Here is a 25452-nt window from a genome sequence, read left to right as displayed (position 1 = left end):
GCTGGTCTCGAACTCCTGGGCTCAAGCAATCCACCCACTTGGGCCTCCCAAAGCACTGGAATTGCAGGCATGAGCCACCACATCCTGCCTCCCTGTGATTTTTATTTTATTTTTGTTTTTATTTTTTTTTGAGACAGAGTTTCGCTCTTGTTACCCAGGCTGGAGTGCAGTGGCGCTATCTCAGCTCACCACAACCTCCGCCTCCTGGGTTCAGGCAATTCTTCTGCCTCAGCCTCGTGAGTAGCTGGGATTACAGGCACCCGCCACCGTACCCAGCTAATTTTTTTGTATTTTTAGTAAAGACAGGGTTTCACCACGTTGACCAGGATGGTCTCGATCTCTTGACCTCGTGATCCACCCGCCTCAGCCTCCCAAAGTGCTGGGATTACAGGCGTGAGCCACCGCGCCTGGCCGATTTTTATTTTATTTTATTTTATTTTTTTGAGATAGAGTTTTGCTCTTGTTGCCCAGGCTGAAGTGCAGTGGTGTGATCTTGGCTCATTGCAACCTCCACCTCCCAGGTTTAAGTGATTCTCCTGCCTAAGCTTCCTGAGTAGCTGGGATTATAGGCACGTGCCACCACGCCCAGCTAATTTTTTGTATTTTTAGTAGAGATGGGTGTTCATCATGTTGGCCAGGCTGGTCTCGAATTCCTGACCTCAGGTGATCCACCTGCTTCGGCCTCCAAAGTGGTGGGATTCCAGGTGTGAGCCACTGCGCCTAGCCCCTGTGATTTATTTTTACACTGAAATATTTGATTCCTTCATAATTTATTTTTGTATGTGGTCTAAGGTAGGTTTCAGGTTTGGGTCATGCTAGAGCAAACTGACAAGGCAAATAACACCTCCTTTCCCATGAAGTTGCAATACCACCTTGAACCTATATTATGTTCTTATGTAAATCTTCCTGAATTTGTTCTTGGATTCCCTCTTTGTATTTTCCTGAGCCAATGTTTTGGATTGGGTTTTTGTTTGTTTGTTTGTTTTTGCTTTTTTTATTTTAGAGGCGGGATCTCACTCTGTCATCCAGGCTCAGGCTGGAATACTGTGGTGTGATCATTGCTCACTGTAGCCTTCAGCTTCATGCCTGGTTAATTTATGTATTTTTTGTAGAGATGGGATCTTGCTATGTTGCCCAGGCTAGCCTTGAATTCCTGGGTAACTCCATCTCAAAAAAAAAAAAGAAAGAAAGAAAAAACAGCGGGGCGGGTGGATCACGAGGTCAAGAGATCGAGACCATCCTGGTCAACATGGTGAAACCCCGTCTCTACTAAAAATACAAAAATTAGCTGGGCATGGTGGCACATGCCTGTAGTCCTAGCTACTCGGGAGACTGAGGCAGGAGAATTGCTTGAACCCAGGAGGTGGAGGTTGTGGTGAGCTGAGATCGTGCCACTGCACTTCAACCTGGGTAACGAGCGAAACTCTGTCTCAAAAAAGAAAGAAAGAAAGAAAGAAAAGAATAAATAAATAAATTAATTAATTCAGATGGCTGAGTGCTGCCTGGTGTTGTCTCCTCAGCAAGATAGAAGCCCCCAAGGGCGAGCACCTGCCCTGATTTATTCCTCCCAGTGTCCTTGGGTCCCCAGCTTCTTGGCACAGAGCTTTGCTCCTTGGTGCTGCGTAGAAGTGTCTGGCTGGTGTAGAGGAGGGAGCCTGAGTTACAATCCCCCGTCCCCTGCCACTCAGTCTTCATGTGACATTGGATGTGTCACTTCTTCTTTCTGGGCTCTGAGCCCTGGGAACTGGGACCTTGGGCTATGATGGTGACCTCTGATTCAGACTCCTGCCTGCCCGGTGCCTCTGAGTCAGTGGGAAGAGACAGGATGGCTCTGACCTCCCTAGACTGTTGTGGTTAAGACTGAGGGACTGCCACTTCCTAGGAATGACCTTGGTCACAGTACTTAATCTGTCCAATCTAAGATAGATACTGTGCCAAAAAGAAAACCCACAAAAACCCATCTGAGCTTTTTTTTTTTTTTTTTTTTAAGATAAGAGTCTCACTCTGTTGCCCAGGCTGGAGTGCAGTGGTGCCATCTCAGCTCACTGCAACCTCTGCCTCCCGGGTTCAAGCGATTCTCCTGCCTCAGCCTCCTGAGTAGCTGGGACTATAGGTGTGTATCACCACACCCAGCTAATTTTTGTATTTTTTTTTTTTAAGATGGAGTTTCACCATGATGTCCAGGCTGGTCTTGAACTCCTGACCTCAGGTGACCCACCCACCTCGGCCTCCCAAAGTGCTAGGATTACAGGCGTGAGCCACCATGCCTGGCCAATTTTTGTATTTTTAGTAGAGATAGGGTTTCACCATGTTGGCCAGGCTGGTTTTGAACTCCTGACCTCGTAATCTGCCTGCCTCATATCCCAAAGTGGTGGGACTACAGGCGTTAAGCCCCTGTGCCCAGCCCTGTCTGAGCTTCTCTAACATCCTCTGAGAAGCAAGGATGATTCTGGCCCCTGACTCATGGACCAGGATCAGAAGTGATGGTAAATGGCAGCTGGAACAAACGATTGGAATTTTGAGTTGTTTGTTTGAGACAGAGTCTTGCTCTGTCACCCAGGCTGGAGCTCAATGACACGATCTCGGCTCACTGCAACCTCCGCCTCCCGGGTTCAAGTGATTCTCCTGTCTCAGCCTCCCAAGTAGCTGGAATTACAAGCATGTGCCACCATGCCTAGCTAATTTTTGTATTTTTAGTGAAGACAGGGTTTCACCATGTTGGCCAGGCTGGTCTCAAACTGCTGATCTCAAGTGATCCGCCCGCCTCGGTCTCCCAAAGTACTGGGATAACAGGCGTGAGCCACCGCACCTGGCCAGGATTGCATTTTGCAAGGATAACTGCTTAATTATAATAATTGGCCAGAGGCGGGAGGGAGGGGAAGAAAAAAAAAAGTTGGCCAGACATGATGGCTCACAGCTGTAATCCTGCACTTTGGAAGGCTGAGGAGGAGGGAGGATTGCTTGAGGTCAGGAGTTTAAGACCTCAACATAGCAAGACTCCATCTCTACAAAACAAACATGCACAAAATTAGCCAAGAGTGGTGGTGTGAAGCTGTCGTCCTAGCTACTCAGGAGGCAGAGGCAGGAGGATCACTTGAGCCCAGGACGTGGAGGCTGCAGTGAGCTATGATTGTACCACTGCACTCCAACCTGGGCAGCAGAGTGAGTCCCTGTTTCAAAAAAACCCGCCAAATTATAACAGTAACACATACACCTTGTAACAAATTTAACAATATTGACATCTGTAAAGTAGCAAATGATACCAAGATACACACACACACAAGTAACAAATGAGCTGGGCACAGTGGCTCACACCTGTAATCCCAGCACTTTGGGAGGCTAAGGCAGGCATATCTGAGAGTGGGAGTTTAAGATCAGCCTGACCAACATGGAGAAAACCTGTCTCTACTTAAAAAATACAAAATTAGCTGGCCGTCGTGGCGCATGCCTGTAATCCCAGTACTTGGGAGGCTGAGGCTGGAGAATTGCTTGAACCTGGGAGGTGGAGGTTGCGGTGAGCCGGGATCGCACCATTGCACTCCAGCCTGGGCAACAGGAGCAAAACTTTGCCTCAAAATAAATAAATACATAAAGTAACAAATGAAAGGTGACAATTTCACCAAGTGCCTCTCCGCAGAAGTAACCTCAGTTACACCTTTTTTTTTTTTTTTTTGAGACGGAATCTCCCAGACTGGAGTGCAGTGGCATGATCACAGCTCACTCCAGCCTCTACTTCCCAGACTAGAATGAATCTCCTGCCTCAGCTTCCCAAATAACTGGGATTATAAGCATGCGTGACCAGGCCTGACTAATTCTTTTGTATTTTTTAGCAGAGATGGAGTTTTGCCATGTTGGCCAGGCTGGTCTCAAACTCCTGTCCTCAAGCGATCTGCCTGTCCTGGCCTACCAAAGTGCTGGGATTACAGGCATGAACCATCATGCCCAGTCCTGTTACATTTTGTCCAGGTTCATTTCACTCAGCTGGGCAGGCAGCTGGAGCCAAACAACTGGGTCTCTGCAGAGTAGCAGCTGAAGTGGTGGTTGAGGGCGGGCCAAAGAAGGGGTTCCTGTGCCTTGCCTAGCGCTAATGGTTAGGATTGCCTGGGGGTGGGGTTGTTGTTACTTAACTCTCCCTCAGAGGGGAACTGGGCTCCCCAGCAGCTGTCACGTCAGGTCTAGCACTCGGCTTTCAGTATTTAAGAAAGAAAACGGCCCTGTGATAATTTTTTTTTTTAAACCGAATCTCACTCTGTTGCTCAGGCTGGAGTGCAGTGGTGCAATCTTGGCTCACTGCAACCTCCGCCTCCTGGGTTCAAGCGATTCTCCTGCCTCAGCCTCCCAAATAGCTTGGATTACAGGCGTGTACCACCACCCCCAGCTAATTTTTTGTAATTTTAGTAGAGATGGGGTTTCACCATGTTGACCAGGCTGTTCTCTAACTCCTGACCTCAAGTGATCTGCCCACCTTGGCCTCCCAAAGTGCTGGGAATACAGGTGTCAGCCACCTGGCCTGGCCTGGCCCTGAGATAATTCTGCTTCTAGAAGTTTTCTTACACACACACTTGTACAGACATACAAAAGCATTGGTCCAGGGACCACCCCTGCAGCCTTGTTGGTAAGAAGGAAACATTTATTGTTTATTTATTTATTTATTTTTTTTTGAGACAGTCTTGCTGTGCTGCCCAGTCTGGAGTGCAGTGGTATGATCTCGGCTCACTGCAACCTCCGCCTCCTTGGTTTAAGTTATTCTGCCTCAGCCTCCCAAGTAGCTGGGATTGCAGGCGCATGCCACCATGACCAGCTAATTTCTGTATTTTTAGCAGAGACGGGGTTTCACCATATTGGTCAGGTTCTTCTTGAACTGACCTCAGGTGATCCACCCAGCCTTCCAGGCTCAAGTGATTCTTTTGCCTCAGCCTCCCCAGTAGCTGGGATTACAGGTGTGTGTCACCATGCCTAGTTAAATTTTGTATTTTTAGTAGAAATGGGTTTTACCATGTTGGCCAGGCTGGTCTCAAACTTCTGACCTCAACTGATCAGCCCACCTAGGCCTCACAAAGTGCTGGGATTGCAGGCATGAGCCACTGTGCCTGGCCTATTTTTTTTATTTTTTATTTTTTTTACTTGCTTGAGACAGAGCCTTGCTCTGTCACCCAGGCTGGAGTGCAGTGGCACAATCTCCACCCACTGCAATGTCCACCTCCTGGGTTCAGGCAATTCTCCTGCCTCAGCCTCCGAGTAGCTAGGACCACAGGCACCCACCACCAAAACTGGCTAATTTTTTCTTTTTTTTGAGATGGCATTTCGCTCTTGTTGCCTAGGCTGGAGTGCAGTGGGGCGATCTTGGCTCTCTGCAACCTCTGCCTTCCAGGTTCAAGTGATTCTTCTGCCTCAACCTCCTGAGTAGCTGGGATTACAGGCACATGCCACCATGCCCTGCTAACTTTTTATATTTTTAGTAGAGATGGGGGTTTCACCATGTTGGCCAGGGTGGTCTCAAACTCCTGACCTCAAATGATCTACCCACTTCAGCCTCCCAAAGTGCTGGGATACAGATGTGAACCACCAAGCCCAGCCTCTGCTTGGGGTTTTTTTGTTTTTTGTTTTTTTTTTTGAGACAGAGGCTTGCTCTGTCACCCAGGCTGGAGTGCAGTGGTGCGATCTTGGCTCACTGCAACCTCCACCTCCTGGGTTCCAGCGATTCTCCTGCCTCAGCCTCCCGGGTAGCTGGGACTCTAGGCACATGCCACCACACCCGGCCAATTTTTTGTATTTTTAGTAGAGAGAAGGGGTCTCACTGTGTTAGCCAGGATGGTCTGGATCTCCTGACCTTGTGATCTGTCTGCCTCGGCCTCCGAAAGTGCTGGGATTACAGGCGTGAGCCACCGCGCCTGGCCACTGCTTGGGTTTTAAAATCACATCCATGGATGAGGCAACTTGGTTATGGAAGGAGGTTGAGGCAAGGAACTGCAGCTCAGAGGAGCCCAGCCACTCTAACCCGGAGCATATAACACGCCAGTGGCACTGGTTCAGCCTTGGCAACTATTCTTTTATTGAACATCAGTGACAGAAAGATGCCTGATTTAGGATGAAGTTTTCTCTCCCTCCCCTACTGCACCCTGGAACTCAGCAGAGGCGAGCCAGCCACAAAGTGTAACACTGTGGCTGGGACACACATCCATGTCTGTTTCACATATGTGGGCATCTGTGCCACAAGAGTTATGTGGCACCACAGTTCATCAACTGTGGTTCTCCTGCCTGCCCTGCTGCAGAACCACAGGTTAGAGGAAAAGCCTGCCTGTGAGCAGGGTCCCCGCAGGGCCCACCCACCCAACAGTGGGGATCAGGCCTCAGAGCTGGGCACTCATGGGATTTCAGGGCCTGGCTCGCCTTGGCAGGCTGGTCTTGAAGAGGGACTTGCCCGAGGCCTCGATGTAAGTGACTGTCATCTCTTTGGAGCTGATCTCCACATAGGCAAAGCCACCCAGTGAGTCTTCCGTTCCATAGTGGAAGCGCAGGTAGCCGTTGGGGACTTTTCGCTGGTGCCGCTTCGAGGGGTCCATGAAATTCCCAGCCCCACTCAGCACATAGCCCACGCCGTTCTCATCTTGCAGGTACTGAGGATAGGGGACAAGGGGTCAGTGGAGACCCAGCTTTGAGCAGGGGTTCCACCCACACCTGCATAGGGTCCGGGGCTAGATCTGGCCCTAATCACAGAGTCACCTTGAGGTACCTAACTCCTCCTGCCTTCAATTTCCCGACTTCTAGGAGTATATTAATCCTATTTCACAGGTAGAACACTTAGTAAGAAATTGGTGGCCAGGTGCAGTGCTGTAATCCCAGAACTTTGGGAGGTTGAGGCAGGTGGATTGCTTGAGCCCAGGAGTTTCAGACCAGCCTGGGCAACATAGTAAGACCTTGTCTCTACAAAAAGTGCAAAAGAGTCAGGCGCAGTGGCTCACGCCTGTAATCTCAGCACTTTGGAGGCCAAGGCGGGGGATCACTTGAGGTCAGGAGTTCGAGACCAGCCTGGCCAACCTGGTGAAACCCCATCTCTACTTAATAGAAAAATTAGCTGGGTGTGATGTCGCAAGCCTGTAATCCCAGATATTCAGGAGGCTGAGATAGGAGAAGAGCTTGAACCCAGAAGGTGGAGGCTGCACTGCATTCCAGCCTGGGTGACAGAATGAGACTTCTTCTCAAAAGAAAAGAAAAAAAAAAATAGCTGCACGTAGTGGCACATGCCTGTAGTCTCAGCTACTTGAGGCTGAGGTGGATCACCTGAGCCTGGGAGATTGAAGCTGCAATGAGCTCTAATTGCATCACTGCACTGTAGCCTGGGCAAAAAACAGAGTGAGACCTTGTCTCCAAAAAAAAAAAAAAAAGGAAAGAAAGAAAAAAGAAAAGGCCAGCTGTGGTGGCTCACGCCTGTAATCCCAGCACTTTGGGAGGCCAAGATGGGTGAATCATGAGGTCAGGAGATCAAGACCATCCTGGCCAACATGGTGAAACCCTGTCTCTACTAAAAATACAAAAATTAGCTTGGCGTGGTGGTGCGTGCCTGTAGTCCCAGCTACTCAGGAGGCTGAGGAAGGCGAATTGCTTGAACCAGGGAGTCAGAGGTTGCAGTGAGCCAAGATCGTGCCACTGCACTCCAGTCTGGCAACAGAGCATGACTCCATCTCAAAAAAAAAAGAAAGAAATTGGCAAGTCAAAGATATTATTCTGGCTTTAGAGTGTTTTCCTGGTGAGACAGCAAGATTTGAGGGACAGTCTAGACATTCTGAAGGCCACAGGAGGCCCTTAAATAGCAGGAGGACCCCAGCCATGTGGACATCAGCTGGGATGGGGACCCCTCACCCAGCTCCCACTCCACCCACAGGGCCCTCACCTGCAGGTTGTGATCATGGCCGCACAGGTAGGCGGTGACCCTGTATGTGGCCAACAGTGGCCGTAGCTGCTTGACCAGGCAGCGGGTAGGCCCATGCTCGGCTATGGACCACACAGGGTAGTGGCCTGCCACCAGCACGTAGTCCTCCCTGGCCACTGCCAGCTGTTTCTTGAGCCAGGACAGCTGGGTGCGGGCCAGGTCTGGGTCTCGGGGCCTCTCAGGCTGCTGGCTGAGGAAGTCATCTGAATTGCCACATAGCATCACAGTGTCCAGCATAAAAATGGCCACAGACACGTTGGTCCGTGGGACCTTGAAACGCAGGCGGTAGAAAGGGCTAGGGAAGTTCCTGTGGAGGGGATAGAGGTTGAGGGTGCACATCTTGGATGCAGAAGTCCCAGGGTCAGCTCAAACCACAGGGCCCCATGTCCCCGCTGTGTCAGGGTCTGGGGGAGGCAGGGTTGGGGGTGGCTCACCAGCGCTTGGAGATCTTAGAGTATGCAATCTGGGCAGAGACGTTGCCGAGGTGGTCGTGGTTTCCGGCCAGCACATACCAGGCCACGTTTCGAAGGGAGCGGTCAGAGAATACGTCCTCAAAGGTCTCCTGTAGTGAACAGACAGGGCAGGCCCCTTCCCTGGGGTCAATGGCTACCCTGATCCTCCCACCAAGTTAGGAGCCAGGGATAAGGGAGACATTGATGCTCCAGCGCCCCAAGATGCCCCATCACCTTCCCTCTGCCCTCTCCAAAGGAAGGTCACGAGGTAAGGGGGCTTCTCCCCACTGCCCTCCGCCACCTCCTGCCCCACTCTGTTAGGCACAGACCTGGAACCTCTTGTCATTGGCGTCTTGTACACCAGTGAAGTAGAAATTGTCCCCTAGAGACAGGATGAAGTCTGCACCCAGGACCTGCACGGTCCTAGCGATCTCCTTGGCGGTGGCCATTTCCCGGGCCGTGTGGAATGGGGCATTGGGGACCCCTCCCCAGTCGCCCACAGCTATGAAGCGCAGGGCAGGGGTGGCTCCGTCAGCCAGGGAGCGTAGCAACAAGGCTTGCAGGATGACCAGCGCTGCCCACATGTCCATCTGGGAGAAGAGAAATGAACATAGGTGGCCTGGACTGTGACAAGGGCAAGGAGGCCTTGAGACCCCAGCCTGCCCTGAGAGAGAGGGAGACCGATTGCTGCAGGCTGCCCCTGCAGGAACCCCTCGGTGCCCTACTTCTCAGGACTCAAGGCTGCACAAGCCGGCTTAGGGTACGGGGCGGTCTGTGAGAGGGCGGGCTGCACCAGGATGACCCTGCAGGCCCATTTCACCCTCCCTCTGCCTAGCCTGCCCAGCACTCACCCTGGGAGAGACACAGGCCAGTGACCAGAGACTCCGAGAGGCTGGTGGGCTTCGGGGCAGAACTGCCAGTCCCTGAGCCTTTATTCCCTGGAGAGGAAGTGGATCATTAGTGAGGATGATGCAGTTTCTCCGAGGGCTGTCCCGGGAGCCCTCCCCTTGGGTCATGTGAGCGCTTGCACTTCCCTGGAGCAGGACACGGGACTGGAGTGGGGGTGGGGGGATCTGGGCACATGTGTGAAGCAGCCTCAGGCCACGCAGCCTCCTGGTCAACCTGTGGGGGCCTGTCTGTGCTGTGGGCTTTACACGTCTCGTGTATCTCTGTGTGTCTGTGTATCTGAGTGTGAGTTTGAGTGTGTGTGTGTGAGAGGCTCTGGCTGTGATAACCCAAGACACATCTGCGCCTCCTTTCTCAGAGTAAGGGCTTGCCTGACTGTGTCTGGGTGTGTCTCGCTTCCTGCATGCAGCTAAGCATGCCTACCTGGGTCCTGGCTGGGTCGCTGTAGACGTGTATGATGAGCCTGTGAGGCCTGTGTGGCCTGTCTGCGATGCACACCTGCGTTCTCACGTGGCCCTGGGTGGGAATCACTATGGATGGAGTTTTGTGTGTGTCCCTGTGTTGCGTCTCTAAGGTGAGTTGTGTGTCTGGAGTGGGATGTGTGTTTGACAACATCTGAGTGTGGGACTCTGCGTATGTCACTGTCCTCCCCCTGCCCTCTCCCCATGCTATGCACAAACAGCAACGAGCCTCCCTTTTCCAGGAAGTCCTGCCCACACCCTCCTCACCCCCCACCCCACCCCGGACTCCCATTCCTGCGGGAGGAACTAGGCAGGAGACAGCTAGCTGGTGACAGCGCGCATGACCGCAGACCTCTGACCCTCATGTCTCACAGCTGCCTGCAGGCCCTCCGTGGGACCGCAGCCTCGGAGGGCAGGAGGCGCTGCACCTGCGGCCGGTCTGACCTGCTCCTCACCTCCCTGCCTGCCTCCTCCGTTCTGGGCGCCGCCGAGACACGTCCCGCGGACGCTCAGGACGATTCCCTCCAGTACCTGAGGGCGCGGACCCGGGAAAGCGCCCTTATTCAACGCCGAGGCCACTGGCTCAGAGATCTCCCCAGGTCACCCAGCGAGGTGTTTGTTCCCCCCATCCCCAGCCCTGCAGCAGCGAAAAACGGGAAGGAAGTGGGTGACGAGGGCAGGCGGAGACCCCTCCCACGGGGCCGCGCGCATCTCACCTGCCGTCGGCGGGGCGGGCGCTGCGGCCCGAGCCCAGCTGCAGATCCGCGGGAGATCGCGCTCCTGGGCAGCCCCAGGTTTAAACAGGCAGCGGTCGATCCGTCCTGCCCTAGGGCTCTGGGCCGGCCCAGGTGAGCCCCGGCGGGAAGGGCGGGCGCCTGGGCCTCCCCGCCCCGGAACACTGCACCACCTGACGCCGCCACGCCCCGCTGCTGTACGCCCCGCATCTGTAAAATGGGACGATGAACCCCGGAGGTCAGCTCAGGCCCACGGACTGCAGCTGCAGCTGGGCCAGAAGAGGTGGCCAGGGGAGCCGATTTTATCCTTGTTTTCCCTCCAGGCCAACCAGGAGCCCCCATCTGCCTGGGAGCCTTTGGAGGCACCCATGGGTCCAACCCACAGCCCCAGGTCCACGGCACCAGGTGCGATTTCAGCCCTGGCTGAGCCGAGGGCTAAGATCCTGTAAGGCTGACATCTTTAGCCTCAGTCTCCTGTTTTGTTGTTGTTGTTTGTTTTTGTTTTTTTTTTGGTTTGTTTCTGTTATTTAATTTTTTTATTTTTATTTTATTTTTGGTAGAGATGGGGCTTCTCCATGTTGGTCAGGCTGGTCTTGAACTCCCGACCTCAGGTGATCCGCCAGCCTTGGCCTCCCACAGTGCTGGGATTACAGGTGTGAGCCACTGCACCCGGCCTGTTCTGTTTTTTTTTTTTTGAGATAGAGTTTCTCTCTTGTTGCCCAGGCTGGAGTGCAATGGTGCGATCTCCGGCCTCACCACGACTTCCACTTCCTGGATTCGAGCGATTCTCCTTCTTCAGCCTCTGGAGTAGCTGGGATTACAGGCATGTGCCACCACACCCAGCTAATTTTGTATTTTTAGTAGAGATGGAGTTTTGTCATCTCAGCGAGACTGGTCTCGATCTCTTGACCTCAGGTGATCCACCTGCCTCAGCCTCCCAAAGTGCTGGGATTACAGGTGTGAGTCACTGCGCCGGACCAGTCTCCTGTTTTTTTGTTTTGTTTTGTTTTTAAATTATTATTTAGCTCTCACGATGGCTCACGCCTGTAATCCCAGCACTTTCGGAGGCCAAGGCAGGAGGATCATCTGAAGTCAAGTGTTTGAGACCAGCCTGGCCAACAAGGTGAAACGTTATCTCTACTAAAAAGATAAAAATTGCCGGGCGCGGTGGCGCGTGTCTGTAGTCCCAGCTATTCGGGAGGCTGAGGCTGGAGGATCTCTTGAGTCCAGGAGTTGTGGGCTGTAGTGTGCCATGCCGATTGGGTGTCTGCACTAAGTTAGGCATCAATATGGTGACCTCCCGGGAGCAGGGGACCACCAGGTTGCTTAAGGAGGGGTGAACCGGCCCAGGCTGGAAACGGAGCAGGTCAAAACTCCCATGCTGATCAGTAGTGGGATTTCGCCTGTGAATAGCCACTGCACTCCAGCCTTGGCAACATAGCGAGACCCTGTCTCTATTTTTAAAAAAATTAAAAAAAAAAAAGATAAAAATTTGCTGGAGGCTGGGCCCGGTGGCTCATGCCTGTAATCCCAGCACTTTGGGAGGCTGAGGTGGGCGGATCACCTGAGGTCAGGAGTTTGAGACCAGCCTGACCAATATGGTGAAACCCCATCTTAAAAAAAAAAAAAAAAAATTAGCTGGAGGTGCTCGCCTAAACCCAGGAGGCAAAGGTTGCAGTGAGCTGAGATAGTGCCACTGGCCTCCAACCCAGGAGGAAGAGGTTGCAATGAGCCGAGATCATGCCACTACACTCCAGCCTGGGCGACAGAGCAAGACCCTGTCTCAAAACAGAAAGAGAAAAAATCTGGGGCCGGGTGCGGTGACTCACGCCTGTAATTCCAGCACTTTAGGAGGCTGAGGCGGGTGGATCACTTGATGTGGGGAGTTCAAGACCAGCCTGACCAACAAGGAGGAACACCGTCTCTACTAAAAATACGAAAGTTAGCCGGGCATGGTGGCACATGCCTGTAATCCCAGCTACTCAAGAGTCTGAGGCAGGAGAATTGCTTGAACCCAGAAGGCAGAGGTTGCAGTGAGCTGAGATCACGCCATTGCACTGCAGCCTGGGCAACAAGTGCAAAACTCTGTTTCAAAAAAAAAAAAAAATCTGAAGCAAGCAATTATGACCAAATGTTACCAGCTGTTTCTTTGCATGGTGGGTACAGGCGTGTTTTGGAAGCTTCTATGCTTCCTGTATTTTGAGATCACACAAAAATGTTTATTATCTTAATGTGCTACATGATCTTTGTAGAAAAGTTGATTAATTCTGGAATGCACAAAGAAAAAGGTTATAATGGCCAGTAATTCTCCTGCCCAGAGAGACAGTATCTATTAATTTTTCTCTGCCTATGTTTTTCTTTGGAAAAATGGGATACTATTGGTACTATTTTATAACTTTTTAATTTGTATTAACACTTTCTATATTTTTTTAAATTAAAAAAGCTGGCCAGGTGTGGTGGCTCAGGCCTCTAAACCCAGCCAATGTGAGAGGATTACTTGAGCCCAGGCATTCAGGACCAGACTGGGCAACATGGCAAGCCCACATTTCTACGAGGAACAAAACAAATAAAATTAGCCAGGCATGGTGGTGCACACCTGTGGTACCAGCTACTCAGGAAGCCAAGGTGGGAGGATCACTTGTGCCTGGGAGGCTGAGGCTGCAATGAGTGCGCCACTGCACTTCAGCCTGGGCAACACAGCTAGACTCTTGTCTCAAAGTGAGAGAGAGAGAGAGAAAAAAAAAAGTACATAATGAAAAAAATAAACCCGATCTTGCACAGGGCATGTAATAAAACCTGTGAGTTCTTGGCTATCTCTCTCTGGTCTCCTCCAGGGTTCTGGCTAAGCTCTTCTCTCTCCATTCACCCAGGAGAACCCTCTCCCGCTGATTTTCTGTGGGGCTAGATCAGGATGTGACTCAAAATCTCCCTCCACCTCCACCCCTGCCTATTTTCCCAACACCGATGTCAATCCCAGATGCCAACAACCCCACGTGTGAGTTCCTCCTTTCGACAAGACATCCAGGTCCTGTCCTCCACTGCCCTCTCTACCCAATCCCTTTCCTTCCTTCCTCCTGCTGATCCAGCTTTCCCTGTTTCTTGCTCCTCTGACCTCCACTGCATTGCCTGTCTCAGATACACCCTAGGCTCAGGGTCTTGGCCCTTTCTGTTCTGCCTGCCTGGAGGAGTCTTCCGTCCTCAGATACTGAGGTCACCCGTTGTGTTCAAGTTCCTTTAATTTATCTGAAATGAGGCTGGGCATGGTGGCTTATTCCTGTAATCCTAGTACTCTGGCAGGCCAAGGCAGGTGGATCACTTGAGGTCAGGAGTTCAAGACCAGCCTGGCTAACATGGTGAAACCCTGTCTCTACTAAAAATACAAAAATTAGCCGGGCATGGTGGCATGAACCTGTGGTCTCAGATACTCGGGAGGTTGAGGCAGAATTGCTTGAACCTGGGAGGCGGAGGCTGCAGTGAGCCAAGATCGTGCCTCTGCACTCCAGCCTGGGTGACAGAGTGAGACTGTCTCAAAACTGTCTCAAAAAAAAAAAAAAACAGAAAAAATATAATTTCTGAAATGCACTACCCCGCGCCCATCACTGTCTGCCTCTCTTCTCTGCAGCACTTATCAGTGCTTGAGAAAACCACCCACTTGTTTATCTTGCTTTCAGTTTGTCTTCCGTTAATGAAAGTTTTTTTTTCCACCAAAGATGTATCCTAGCTTGATTAAAGAGTCAGTATAAAAACACAAAAAGTCCCATCAGTTTAATAACAATAAAAAACCTCAAAAGTGGAAAACTGAAGGGGCAGAGGAAGAGACCCCTGGGCGAGGGGCACAAAGAACCCTGCTCATGGCACCAGGCCTGGCCACAGGGTCCCCCAGTATTACTGTTGCTACAAGGTCGGGGGACAGTGATTGTCCTGTGGGAGCCACTGTTTGCCTGGGTCGGCAACCCTCACTTCTGTTTAAAGAGTCTGCTCAGTGAAAGCTTTTTTTAGTTGTTGTTAAAACAGAGTCTCGCTCCATTACCCAGGCTGGAGTGCAGTGATGCGATCATGGCTCACTGCAGATTCGACCTTCTGGGCTCATGTGATCCTCCCACCCCTCAGCCTCCTGAGGACTGAGACTACAGGCAGGAACCATCACACCCAGCTAATTTTTGTATTTTTTGTAGAGACAGGGATTTGTCATATTGCCCAGGCTGATCTCAAACTCTTGGGTTCAAGCAGTCCTCTCTGCTCAGCCTCCCATAGTGCTGGCATTTATAAGCGTGAGCCACTGCACCCGGCCTATTTACTTAAACATTTATTTTAAAAATTAACATTTATTCTCAGTTTATTGGCTAAGTTTAGAAGTAGTATCAATGTTTAAGAGAACTTATTATCTTCTTTATTTATATATGGTTGGATTATAGAATTTTAATAACTGTTAAGGACTTCTCAAGTGTTTGCTTGGAGGAAACATTTAAAATGATTAAAGAATAGGCCGGTTGTGGTGGCTCACACCTGTAATCCCAGCACTTTGGGAGGCTGAGGCGAGTGGATCACAAGGTCAATAGATCGAGACCATCCTGGCTAACATGGAGAAACCCCATCTCTACTAAAGATACAAAAAATTAGCTAAGCATGGTGGCAGGCACCTGTAATCCCAGCTACTTGGGAGAGTGAGTCAGGAAAATTGCTTGAACCTGGGAGGTGGAGGTTGCAGTGAGGTGAGATCGTGCCATTGCACTCCAGCCTGGGCAACAGAGTGAGACTCTGTCTCAAAAAAAAAAAAAAAGAAAGAAAAATTAAAAGATTAAAGAATAAGCTGGCACACTGGCTCACATCTGTCATCCCAACACTTTTTGTAGAGACCTCATCTCTTAAAAAAAAATTAACCAGCCGGGAGCGGTGGCTCACGCCTATAATCCCAGCACTTTGGGAGGCCGAGGCGGGTGGATCACGAGGTCAAGAGATCAAGACCATCCTGGTCAACAAGGTGAAACCCCGTCTCTACTAAAAATACAAAAATTAGCTGGGCATGGTGGCACGTGCCTGGAGTCCCAGCTACTCGGGAGGCTGAGGCAGGAGAATTGCTTGAACCCAGGAGGCGGAGGTTGCGGTGAGCCGAGATCGCGCCATTGCACTCCAGCCTGGGTAACGACAGCAAAAACTCCGTCTCAAAAAAAAAAAAAAAAAAAAAAATTAACTGGGTGTGGTAGTGTGCACCTGTAGCTCCAGCTACTCGGGAGACAGACAGGAGGACTGCTCAGGATGTCGAGGCTGCAGTGAGCCATGATTGCACCACTGCACTCCAGTCTGGGGAACAGAGCTAAGACACTGTCTCTAAATATAATAATAATAGTAGTAGGAAAAGAGTATAGAATAAAATGCATCACACTTATAAAACGTGTGTGTTTCAATCCACTAAACTTATAAATGGACCTACATATGCATCCAATGACCTCTTAAAGTGATCTTAAAGTGATGTTTCTTTTTATTTTTTTAAAGATGGAGTCTCACTCACTCTGTCACCCAGGCTGGAGTGCAGTGGCACGATCTTCTGCTGACCACAACCTCTGTCTTCTGGGTTCAAGAGATTCTCCTGCCTCAGCCTCCTAAGTAGCTGGGATTACAGGCATGTGCCACCATGCCTGGCTAATTTTTTTGTATTTTTAGTAGAGACAAGGGTTTCACTATGTTGGCCAGGCTGGTCTGGAACTCCTGACCTCGTGATCCACCTGCCTTGGCCTCCCAAAGTGTTGGAATTACAGGTGTGAGGCCGGGCCCTGAATTAGTCTTTTGATGTTTCACTTTGCTAGGTATATAAGTAACATGTGAGTTGTGATTGTAACTAAATAAAGGGTTAAGGGAAACTGTGTTTCTAAATATCTAAATTGACTACACATTTACAAAGGAACCACAAAGATGGATTTCTGGGGGCCCTGAGGCTTCAAACTTCCACGCTGTCATGAGTTAGTTTGATTTGAGGAAGCAAAAATTGGCTTCTGTGGCTGGAGCAGAGTGAGCAAGAGCTGAGTCTGGAAGGATGAGTCTGCAAGGTTGAAGGCAAGGAGGTGAGAAGGGGGTGGGTAGGGCAGGTTGTGTGGGGCCTTGGGGGCTACAGGGAAGGGGGCTTTTATCTGGGGTGAGGTGGGAGCCACAGAGGGTTATAATCAGAGGGACAGAACTGACTTAGATTTTGCATAATGTCCCCCAGCTGTGGGCTGAGGGGCATGGGCTGCTGAATAGGTGGTTTAGGTGGGCAAAGATGGGTCATGGTGTCCCCCACTCTTTAAAAATTAAAAGACAGATCAAGCGCAGTGGCTCACATCTGTAGTCCCAGCACTTTGGGAGGCTGAGGTGGGCAGATCATGAGGTCAAGAGATCGAGACCATCCTGGGCAACATGGTGAAACTCCGTCTCTACTAAAAATACAAAAATTAGCTGAGCATGGTGGTGCATGCCTGTAGTCCCAGCTACTCAGGAGGCTAAGGCAGGAGAATTGCTTGAACCCAGGAGGCGGAGGTTGCAGTGAGCCAAGATCATGCCATTGCACTCCAGCTTGGGTGACAAGAGCAAGACTTGGTCTCAAAAAAATAAAATAATAATAATAATAATAATTAAAAGACAGGCTGAGCATGGTGGCTCATATCTGCAATCCCAGCACTTTGGGAGGCTAAAACAGGAGGATCATTTGAGCCTAGGAGTTTGAGACCAGCCTGGGCAACATAGTGAGGCCCCGTCTGAATTTTTTTTTTAAGATTAAAAAGGCAGAGGTCTCTGCTCCTCACATTTGAGAGACAGCCACATCTTTTTATGCAGTGCTAGGCATATCCCTGAGGCACTGTGGTGAAAGTGAAGGCAGGAGTAAATGGATTTGCCTATACTGGGTGCCTGGTCACCAGGGCACCAGGGCTGCTGCTAACTCTCACAGAATGGATGTAGTCACCTCAATGACCCCTTCATTGACCTCTTTTCTTTCTTTCTTTCTCTTTCCCTTCCTTCCTTTCTTTCTTTCTCTCTTTCTTTCCTTCCTTCTTTCTTCTTTCTTTCTTAAATAGGGATGGAGGCCCAGTGCAGTGACTCATGCCTATAATCCCAACACTTTGGGAGGCTGAGGTGGGAGGATCACCTGAGCCTAGGAGTTCAAGACCAGCCTGAGCAACATAGCAAAATTCTGTCTCTACAAAAAGTTAAAAAAAAAAAAAAAATCCAGGCATGGTGGGGTGTGCCTGTAGTCATTTGAGAGGCTGAGATGGGAGGATTGCTTGAGCCTGGGAGGTTGAGGCTGCAGTGAGCTGGGATCGTGCCACTGCACTCAAGACTGGGTGATGGAGCAAGACCCTATTTCATAAATAAATAAGTAAATAAATAGAGATGGGGGGGTCTCACTTTGTTGTCCTGGCTGGTCTTAAACTCCTGGACTCAAGCAATCCTCCCACCTTGGCCTCCCAAAGTGCTGAGATTACAGGCTGAGCCACTGACCCTGGTCATCCATGACAGCTTTGGCATCATGGAGGGTGCTCATGACCACAGCCCCTCTGGGAAATTGGTATGACAAACATCATCCCTGCATCTACTGGTGCTGCCAAGGCTGTGGGCAAATTTCTGGAACGAATTGGAAGCTCACTGGCAGAGCCTTCTGAGTCCCCACGGCCAATGTGTTGGTGGTTGACCCGACCTGCCATCTGGAGAAACCTGCCATATATGATGACATCAAGAAGGTGGTGAAGTAGGCATCTGGGGCCTCCTCAAGGCCTCCTGGGCTACACTGAGGACAAGGTCATCTCCTCCAACTTAAACAGTGACACCCACTCATCCACCTTCTGTGCCAGGGGTTGGCATTGCCCTTGATGGGACTTTGTCAAGTTCATTTCCTGGCATGACAATGAATTTGGCTTCAGTAACAAGGTGGTGGTCCACACTGTCTCCAAGGAGTAAGACCCTCAGACCAGGAGCCCCAGTGAGAGTATGAGAGGAAGAGAGAGGCTCTCAGCCACTCTGGAGTCCCTGCTGCACTCAGACCCTACCACACTGAGAATCTCCTCAAGACACAGTTTCCATGCCAGACCCCCTGAAGAACAGGGAGGGGCCTATCAATAAAGCAATAAAGTCCTCTGTACTCAGCCAAAAAAAAAAAAAAAAATTATTCATGTCTGTAATCCCAGCATTTGGGGAGGTCCAGGCAGGAGGATTGCTTGGGCCTAGGAGTTTGAGACCAGCCTGGGCAATATAATGATATCTTGTCTTCATTATGGATAGAGGGTAGATAGATGGACAGACAGACAGGCAGGCAGGCAGGCAGATGGATGGATAGATAGTTGGATGGATGGATGAAGAAAATTAGGCGGATGCCTTGGGCAGGTAAGTCCTTGTGGATGCTCTGCCTGTACCGCAGCCTGAGCGCCTTTTTCAGACGCTTTTACCTGTCCACTGTTGCCCCTGCGTGGCCGCAGGCTGAACTGCAGCACCGTCCAGAAGACCCAGTTTCCCTTTTGGAGAACAAATGAATGCTCCTTCCTGCCCCACTTGCTGCTAGGCCTGTGTGGGGTACGGACAGATTTTACAGTGGATCTAGCCAGAGACTGCCTCAGAGAATCTCCCCGGGGTGGGATGAGTGAGGTACGCCGGGATTGGAATGTTTGTAGGATAACGTGATGAGCAGCCGGATTCCCAGGAAATTGCAAACCGTGTCTGCTCTGGTGAGATTCTCAGAGAAGGGGGTCCTTTTTTTTTCTTTTTAAAATTTTTTTTAAGAAACTGATGTTTATTTTCTGTCAACCTTATTTCCATGTTGCTTAAGGCCCAAGGAGGAACAGCTTAAGACCATTCAGTGGTTGCTCCTACCCATTCTGTGGCCTGAGCAGTGGGAGCTGGAGACCAGTCTTCCGTGGCAGGCTGAGCGCTCCAGTCTTCGGTAGGGAACTGCTGAGTAGGCACAGAGGGCACCTGCACACTGTCAGACCTGTCTGCAACCTCAGGCTGAGTAGCAGTGAACTCAGGAGCTGGAGCAGTTCATTCGCCCTGAAATTCCTCCTTGGTCACAGCCTTTTCAGCTGCAGCCTGCTCTTCTTTTTCAATCTCTTCAGGATCTCTGTAGAAGTAGAGATCAGACGTGACCTGCCACAGGGGTTCATGGGAAATGGTGCCATACATGTGTAGAACTTCCCAAGCCAGCAACCACCACATCAAACCCACCCAGTGAGCTCCCTTGTTGTGGTATGGGATGGCAATGTCCATATAGCGCAGAGGAGAATCTGTGTTAGCAGAGCAATGGTAGGCAGGTTAACATAAGATGCCTCCATGAGAGGCTGGTGGTCAGCCCTGGGGTCAGTAACCACAAGAAGCCGTGGGTCCTGAAGGGCTGCTTGGATCTGGTTAGTGAAGGTTCCAGGAGTGAAGTGGCAGCAATTAGAGTGGCTCCAGTGGAGCAGCAAACTTCAGCATGGCCCTCTGGCCAGTATTCCTGGAGGATATAACACTGACATCAGCAGGGTTTTCAATGGCAACAATGGCACGAGCTGCCAGCAGAAGCTTCTCCCAGGTCCTCTTCAGATTTATGATGTAGATGCCATCACTTTCCTTTTATTGATGTACTGTTCCATCTGGAAGTCAAGGTTGGTGCCACCTAAGTGAGTTCCCTGCTGCAAGGAACCTAAGGACATCCTCCTCCTTCATTTGCAGGACATCAAGGGCTCCGGACATTGTGAAAGTTTCCCTTTAAGTTATGACAGGAATAGAGAACAAAGCCATATAGACCCCTCTGTGGGTAGTTCGGAAAGCAGGAGAGGGTCTTTAGGCAGTTCTTTTATTTATGTATTTATTTATTTATTTATTTGAGGCGGAGTTTCGCTCTTGTTGCCCAGGCTGGAGTGCAATGGCGGGATCTCGGCTCACTGCAACCTCTGCCTTCCTGGTTCAAGCGATTCTCCTGCCTCAGCCTCCTGAGTAGCTGGGATTAGTAGAGACAGGATTTCTCTATGTTAGTCAGGCTGGTCTCAAACTCACGACCTCAGGTGATCCGCCCACCTCAGCCGCCCACAGTGCTGAGATTACAGGTGAGAGCCACCACTCCCAGCTGGCATCAGCTCTTTATATCCCCTGGAAGTCACTTCAGATAGAGGTTAAGAGCCTTCTAACAGGGAGGGAAGATGTGGCAATAATGGACACCCACCCCTCTGCACCTCTCTGATCAGAAGCAGCAATTAGGAAGCAGAGCACTGATCCTCAATATTTGAAAGACAGGGTCCTTTTTTGCCCACCCTGGACCCCAGAACATGCATGCAAGCTGCTGTTGGGACTCAGCTGCCTGCCACGAAGCTGGAAACATGGAATGGGTTACTACTACAGAACTAAGAGTTGAAATGGACTGAAATTAACCACAATTTATCACCTATTTTTTTCCTTGGGAAGTTGCAAGGTTTTGACAGACTCCACAGTTCCAAAATAGCTACATCATCAGATCCTGCTAGCGGAATCATTTTCTAGGTGAGAAGACAGATTTTCTTTTTTCTTCTCTTTCTTTTCTTTCCTTTGTTCCTCCCTTTCTTCTTTCTTTCCTTCCTTTCTTTCTACCTTCCTTTCTTCCTTCCTTCCTTTCTTTCCTTTCTTCCTTTTTTTCTTTTGAGCTGGAGTTTCATTCTTGTCACCCAGACTGGAGTCCAATGGTGCGATCTCAGCTCACTGCAATCTCTGCCTCCTAGGTTCAATGATTCTCCTGCCTCAGCCTCCCAAGTAACTGGGATTACAGGTATGTGTCACTATGCCCGGCCAATTTTTTTTTTCTTGAGACAGGGTCTCATTCTGTCTCCTGGGCTGGAATGCAATAGTGCGATCTCAGCTCACTGCAACCTCCACCTCCCGGATTCAAGTGATTCTCCTGCCTCAGCCTCCTCAGTAGCTGGGATTACAGGCACGTACCACCATGCCTGGCTACTTTTTTGTATTTTTAGTAGAGATTAGGTTTCATCATGTTAACCAGGCTGGTCTTCAACTCCTGACCTCAAGTGATCCATCTACCTCGGCCTCCCAAAGTCCTGGGATTACAGATGTGAGCCACCATGCCTGGCCCAATTTTGTATTTTTAGTAGAGACAGAGTTTCACCATGTTGGTGAGGCTGGTCTCAAACTCCTGACCTCAGGTGATCCACCTGCCTCAGCCTCCCAAAGTGCTGGGATTATAGGTGTGAACCACTGCACCTGGCCTTTTTTTTTTTTTGGAGACAATTTCACTCTGTCTCCCAGGTGCAAGTGTATTGACTTCATCATGGCTCACTGCCTCACTGCAGCCTTGATCTCCGAGGCTCAAGAGATCCTCCTGCCTCAACCTTCTGAGTAGCTGGGACCACAGCTGCATGCCACCATACCTGGCTAATTTTTGTATTTTTTTGAGGAGATGGGGTGGGGGGGGTCTCACTGTGTTGCCCAGACTGGTCTCGGACTTCTAGGCTCAAGCAGTCTTCTTGTCTTGGCCTCCCAAAGCGCTAGGACTGCAGGCATGAGGCACTGTGCCCAGCCCCTGGCTAATTTTCATATTTTTTAAATAGAGATGGTGGGGGGGTCTCACTATGTTGCCTAGGCTGGTCTCAAACTCCTGGGCTTAGGTGATCCTCCTGCCTTGACCTCCTAAAGTGCTGGGATTACAGGCATGAGCCACCATGCCAGGTCACAAATTCTTTATGATTTGTATTCTGCCATTTTCCCTGAATCCTCTTACTTTTTTTTTTTTTTTTTTTGAGATGGAGTTTCGCTCGTTACCCAGGCTGGAGTGCAATGGCGTGATATCGGCTCACCGCAACCTCCGCCTCCTGGGTTCAGCCAATTCTCCTGCCTCAGCCTCCTGAGTAGCTGGGATTACAGGCACGCACCACCATGCCCAGCTAATTTTTTGTATTTTTAGTAGAGACGGGGTTTCACCATGTTGACCAGGATGGTCTCGATCTCTTGACCTCATGATCCACCAGCCTTGGCCTCCCAAAGTGCTGGGATTACAGGCATGAGCCACCGCACCTGGCCCTTTTTTTTTTTTTTGAGATAGAGTTTTGCTCTGTCACCCAGGCTGGAGTGCAGTGGTGCGATCTCAGTTCAAGAGATTCTCCTGCCTCAGCCTCCTGAGTAGCTGGGACTACAGGCATGTACCACCACACCCAGCTAATTTTGTATTTTTAAAGTAGAGATGGGATTTCACCATGTTGGTCAGAATGGTCTTGGTCTTCTGACCTCATGTTCCACCCGCCTCGGCCTCCCAAAGTGCTGGGATTACAGGCGTGAGCCACCGCGCCCGACCTAACCTGCTTTTTGATACTAATATATTACTTTGGGTCTCATCCCACATCACTTCCTCAGAGAGCATCCTTCCTCTCACCTCAGTTACTTTTACTTTTTTTCTTGTATAGATGTTTTTTCAGGGAATGGAGGGTATTGGAGGAAGCCTTGGCACACCTCGTCCCAAATCCCCACTTCCTGGAGAACATTAGGCTGTCTCTCCTGTTCCTGTCCTCCCTGGCCTAGTCTGGGCTCCCTCCTGTTCTGAGGCAAGGCGATTGCTCCATTTCACAGTAAGTGTGGAATTCCCTGCACGTGCTGGTGACCTCGTGTCCAAGAGGACTTAGAAGGAAGAGCTCATTGAGTGCCAGAAGATGACAGTGCCTGCTCTGGTAAGTTAGAAGGAAGCTCTGCATTAAATGCAAATATTGGCTGGACATGGTGGCTCACGTCTGTAATCCCAGCACTTGGGGAGGCTGAGGCAGGAGGATCACTTGCGCCCAGGAATTCAAGACTAGCCTGGTCAACATAGTGACACACTGACTCTGTGCGTGGTTGTGCATGCGCTTGCGCTCGTGCATGCACACACACACACAGAACAACAACAACAACAATAACAAAATTAGCAGGGTGTGGTGGGGCCTAGGGAGGCTGAGGCAGGAGGATCCCTTGAGCCTGGGAGGTTGAGCTGGAGTGAGAGGAGATCATGTCACTGCACTCCAGCCTGGGTGACAGAACAAGACCCTGGGGAAAAAAAGAAAGAAAGAGAGAAAGGGAGAAAGGAGGAAGGGAGGAAGGGAGGAAGGGAAAGGAAGGGAAAGGAAAGAAAGGAAAGGAAAGAAAGAAAATAAAAGAAAGAAAGAAAAAAAGAAAACCAAAACAAGGCCAGGCGCCATGGCTCACGCTTGTACTCCCAATGCTTTGGGAGGCTGAAGCAGGTGGATCACTTGAGGTCAGGAGTTCGAGACCAGCCTAGGTAAAATGGCGAAACCCCTCTACCAAAAATACAAAAAAATACAAAAATTAGCCAGACGTGGTGGCGGGTGCTTGTAATACCAGCTACTCAGGAGGCTGAGACACCAGAATCAATGGAACCCAAGAGGAGGTAGAAATTGCAGTGAGCTGGGATCACGCCACTGCACTGCAGCCTGGGCGACAAGAGAGAAACTCTGTCTCAAAAGAAAAAAAAAGAAAAGAAAAGAAAACGAAATCAAACAAATAAAACCCCAAACATCCCTTGGGCTGGGGGGCGGTGGCTAGAACCAGTCAACACTGCTCCGCACAGCCACGTTTCCATGGCTTCCCACGTCACTCAGGCCCCAGGGGGCGGGGCATAACGGCTTATCCAATCAGAGGCGCCGAGCGGGGCCCTGCCAACGGTTCTTTCAGACGCTCGGGGGAGAGGAGGGCAGGGCCTGCGCCTCCTCACGGAGCCTTTGTTTCTGGCGTCCGCCCCCGCTCGGGCTCGCGTCTCCGTTTCTCCGAGAGGCCCTAGGTGTCTCCGCCGCAGTCTGTGTCGCTCGGTGACCTGTACAGATAGCGGGAGCTGTAGGGAGGACGCCAGGACACCTGGAAGCCGAGAATGGTGCGTGTGAGGGACCAGACGTCCCAAGGCCGGGGGGAGGGGCTGGCTGGAACCGGCCGGAACCGGCCGTGGAGGGACCCAGGCCTCCCTGCAGCGACTCCCGGGGCTGGGGCCCGAATCTCCCGGCGCATCTGGGCTCTCGGTCCCCTCGGCCGCAGGGTGGGGCTGGGCTGGGCCGGAAGCCGGAACCCCGGGCGTCTTGTCCAGTCCCTGCGCGACGCCGCACCCGCAGCCCAGCGTCTCCTCAGATTGTGCCGGGGCCGCGGGAGGATCGTGAGGGAAATCCCGTCTCAGGTGTGGGATTCATGTGGCAGGAGCTGCAGTCTGTGGGCGCCTCCCTCTCCGGTCCCGCCTTTCTCCTGTTTAAGAGTTTATTTGAGCAAACAGCGGTTCATCGATGGAGAAGCTCCGGGTCGTGGTTTGTGGGTTGGGGGTTCCCTTGGAGGGGTTGGAACTAAAGGCTGTAAGGTGCAAATTCAGTACTTGGTTGGTGACAGTTATGTAGTCGCCTTATTTGCTCTATCAAGGTGGAAATTTTCTGCTTGTGTAGTGAGGCGGATTGGTGGTTGTGGTTTATTAACCCTAAATTTTATTTCCCTATAAACTGGTGATTTATAAGAATTTCAGCCTGGCGCGGTGGCTCACGCCTGTAATCCCAGCACTTTGGGAGGCCGAGGCGGGCGGATTATGAGGTCAGGAATTCGAGACCAGCCTGGCCAACATGGTGAAAGCCCGTCTCAACTAAAAATACAAAAATTAGCTGGGTGTAGTGGCGGGCGCCTGTAATCCCAGTTACTTGGGAGGGTGAGGCAGAAGTGGAGGTTGCAGTGAGCCAAGATTGCGCCACTGCACTCCAGCCTGAGCAACAGAGCAAGACTCCTGTATCAAAAAAAAAAAAAAATTTTTCATTTGAGGCAGGGGCATGGTGGCTCACGCCTGTAATCCCAGCACTTTGGGAGGCTGAGAGGAGGATTGCTTGGGCCCAGGAGTTGAAGACCAGCCTTGCAACATAGCGAGACCCCATCTCTATTAAATTTTTTTTAATGAACACATTTAGACTAAGACCAAAAAACTACTAAAATTTTTTAAAATATAAAAAACAGAATTTCATTTGAGTTAAATTTTTGTTTTTTGG

At 50.6% G+C, this 25452-nt stretch overlaps 2 protein-coding genes and 1 pseudogene across 5 annotated transcripts in view; 1 reads left to right on the top strand and 2 right to left on the bottom strand.

Moving 5' to 3' along the window:
* Positions 1 to 6028: 6028 nt before the first annotated feature.
* ACP5 (acid phosphatase 5, tartrate resistant) lies at positions 6029 to 10389 on the bottom strand. Of its 2 annotated transcripts, none has more exons than XM_021676649.2 (6): positions 10205 to 10389; positions 9234 to 9320; positions 8712 to 8972; positions 8365 to 8492; positions 7892 to 8237; positions 6029 to 6617 (listed from the first exon to the last, which is right to left on the bottom strand). In XM_021676649.2, the coding sequence occupies exons 3-6, from the start codon at positions 8970 to 8972 to the stop codon at positions 6375 to 6377; spliced, it is 978 nt and encodes a 325-aa protein (XP_021532324.1). In that variant the 5' UTR covers positions 9234 to 9320; positions 10205 to 10389; the 3' UTR covers positions 6029 to 6374. The 2 variants fall into 2 exon arrangements, with proteins under 2 accessions (XP_021532324.1, XP_012291638.1); XM_012436215.3 differs by having other exon boundaries at positions 10281 to 10387.
* Positions 10390 to 19288: 8899 nt separating this feature from the next.
* LOC135276668 (small ribosomal subunit protein uS2-like) lies at positions 19289 to 20173 on the bottom strand (annotated as a pseudogene).
* A 3963-nt stretch (positions 20174 to 24136) lies between these two features.
* The window catches only part of LOC105706084 (zinc finger protein 627), a 49152-nt gene continuing 47836 nt past the window's right edge, over positions 24137 to 25452 (top strand). For all 3 annotated transcript variants that reach the window (XR_010344359.1, XR_010344358.1, XM_064381831.1), the window contains exon 1: positions 24137 to 24317. Coding sequence is in view for 1 of the 3 variants with exons in the window: in XM_064381831.1 (XP_064237901.1) it covers positions 24315 to 24317 (3 nt within the window). In the remaining 2 variants the exon portion in view is untranslated. The remainder of the gene's footprint in view (positions 24318 to 25452) is intronic.

Source organism: Aotus nancymaae, unplaced genomic scaffold, assembly GCF_030222135.1.
Source record: "Aotus nancymaae isolate 86718 unplaced genomic scaffold, 86718_ANA_hifiasm-v0.15.2.pri h1tg000028l, whole genome shotgun sequence".
Taxonomy (NCBI): domain Eukaryota; kingdom Metazoa; phylum Chordata; class Mammalia; order Primates; family Aotidae; genus Aotus; species Aotus nancymaae.
This window is presented reverse-complemented; position numbering and strand designations above follow the sequence as displayed.

What these genes read in the sequence shown, in the direction of transcription:
- ACP5 (XM_021676649.2), bottom strand. Translation starts at nt 8,972, where the DNA reads ATGGACATGTGGGCAGCGCTGGTCATCCTGCAAGCCTTGTTGCTACGC. An exon ending in TCTAAGATCTCCAAGCGCTG is followed by an intron (nt 8,238 to 8,364) that starts GTGAGCCACCCC and finishes TCCCCTCCACAG; the next exon opens with GAACTTCCCTAGCCCTTTCT. An exon ending in GCCATGATCACAACCTGCAG is followed by an intron (nt 6,618 to 7,891) that starts GTGAGGGCCCTG and finishes CCCTATCCTCAG; the next exon opens with TACCTGCAAGATGAGAACGG.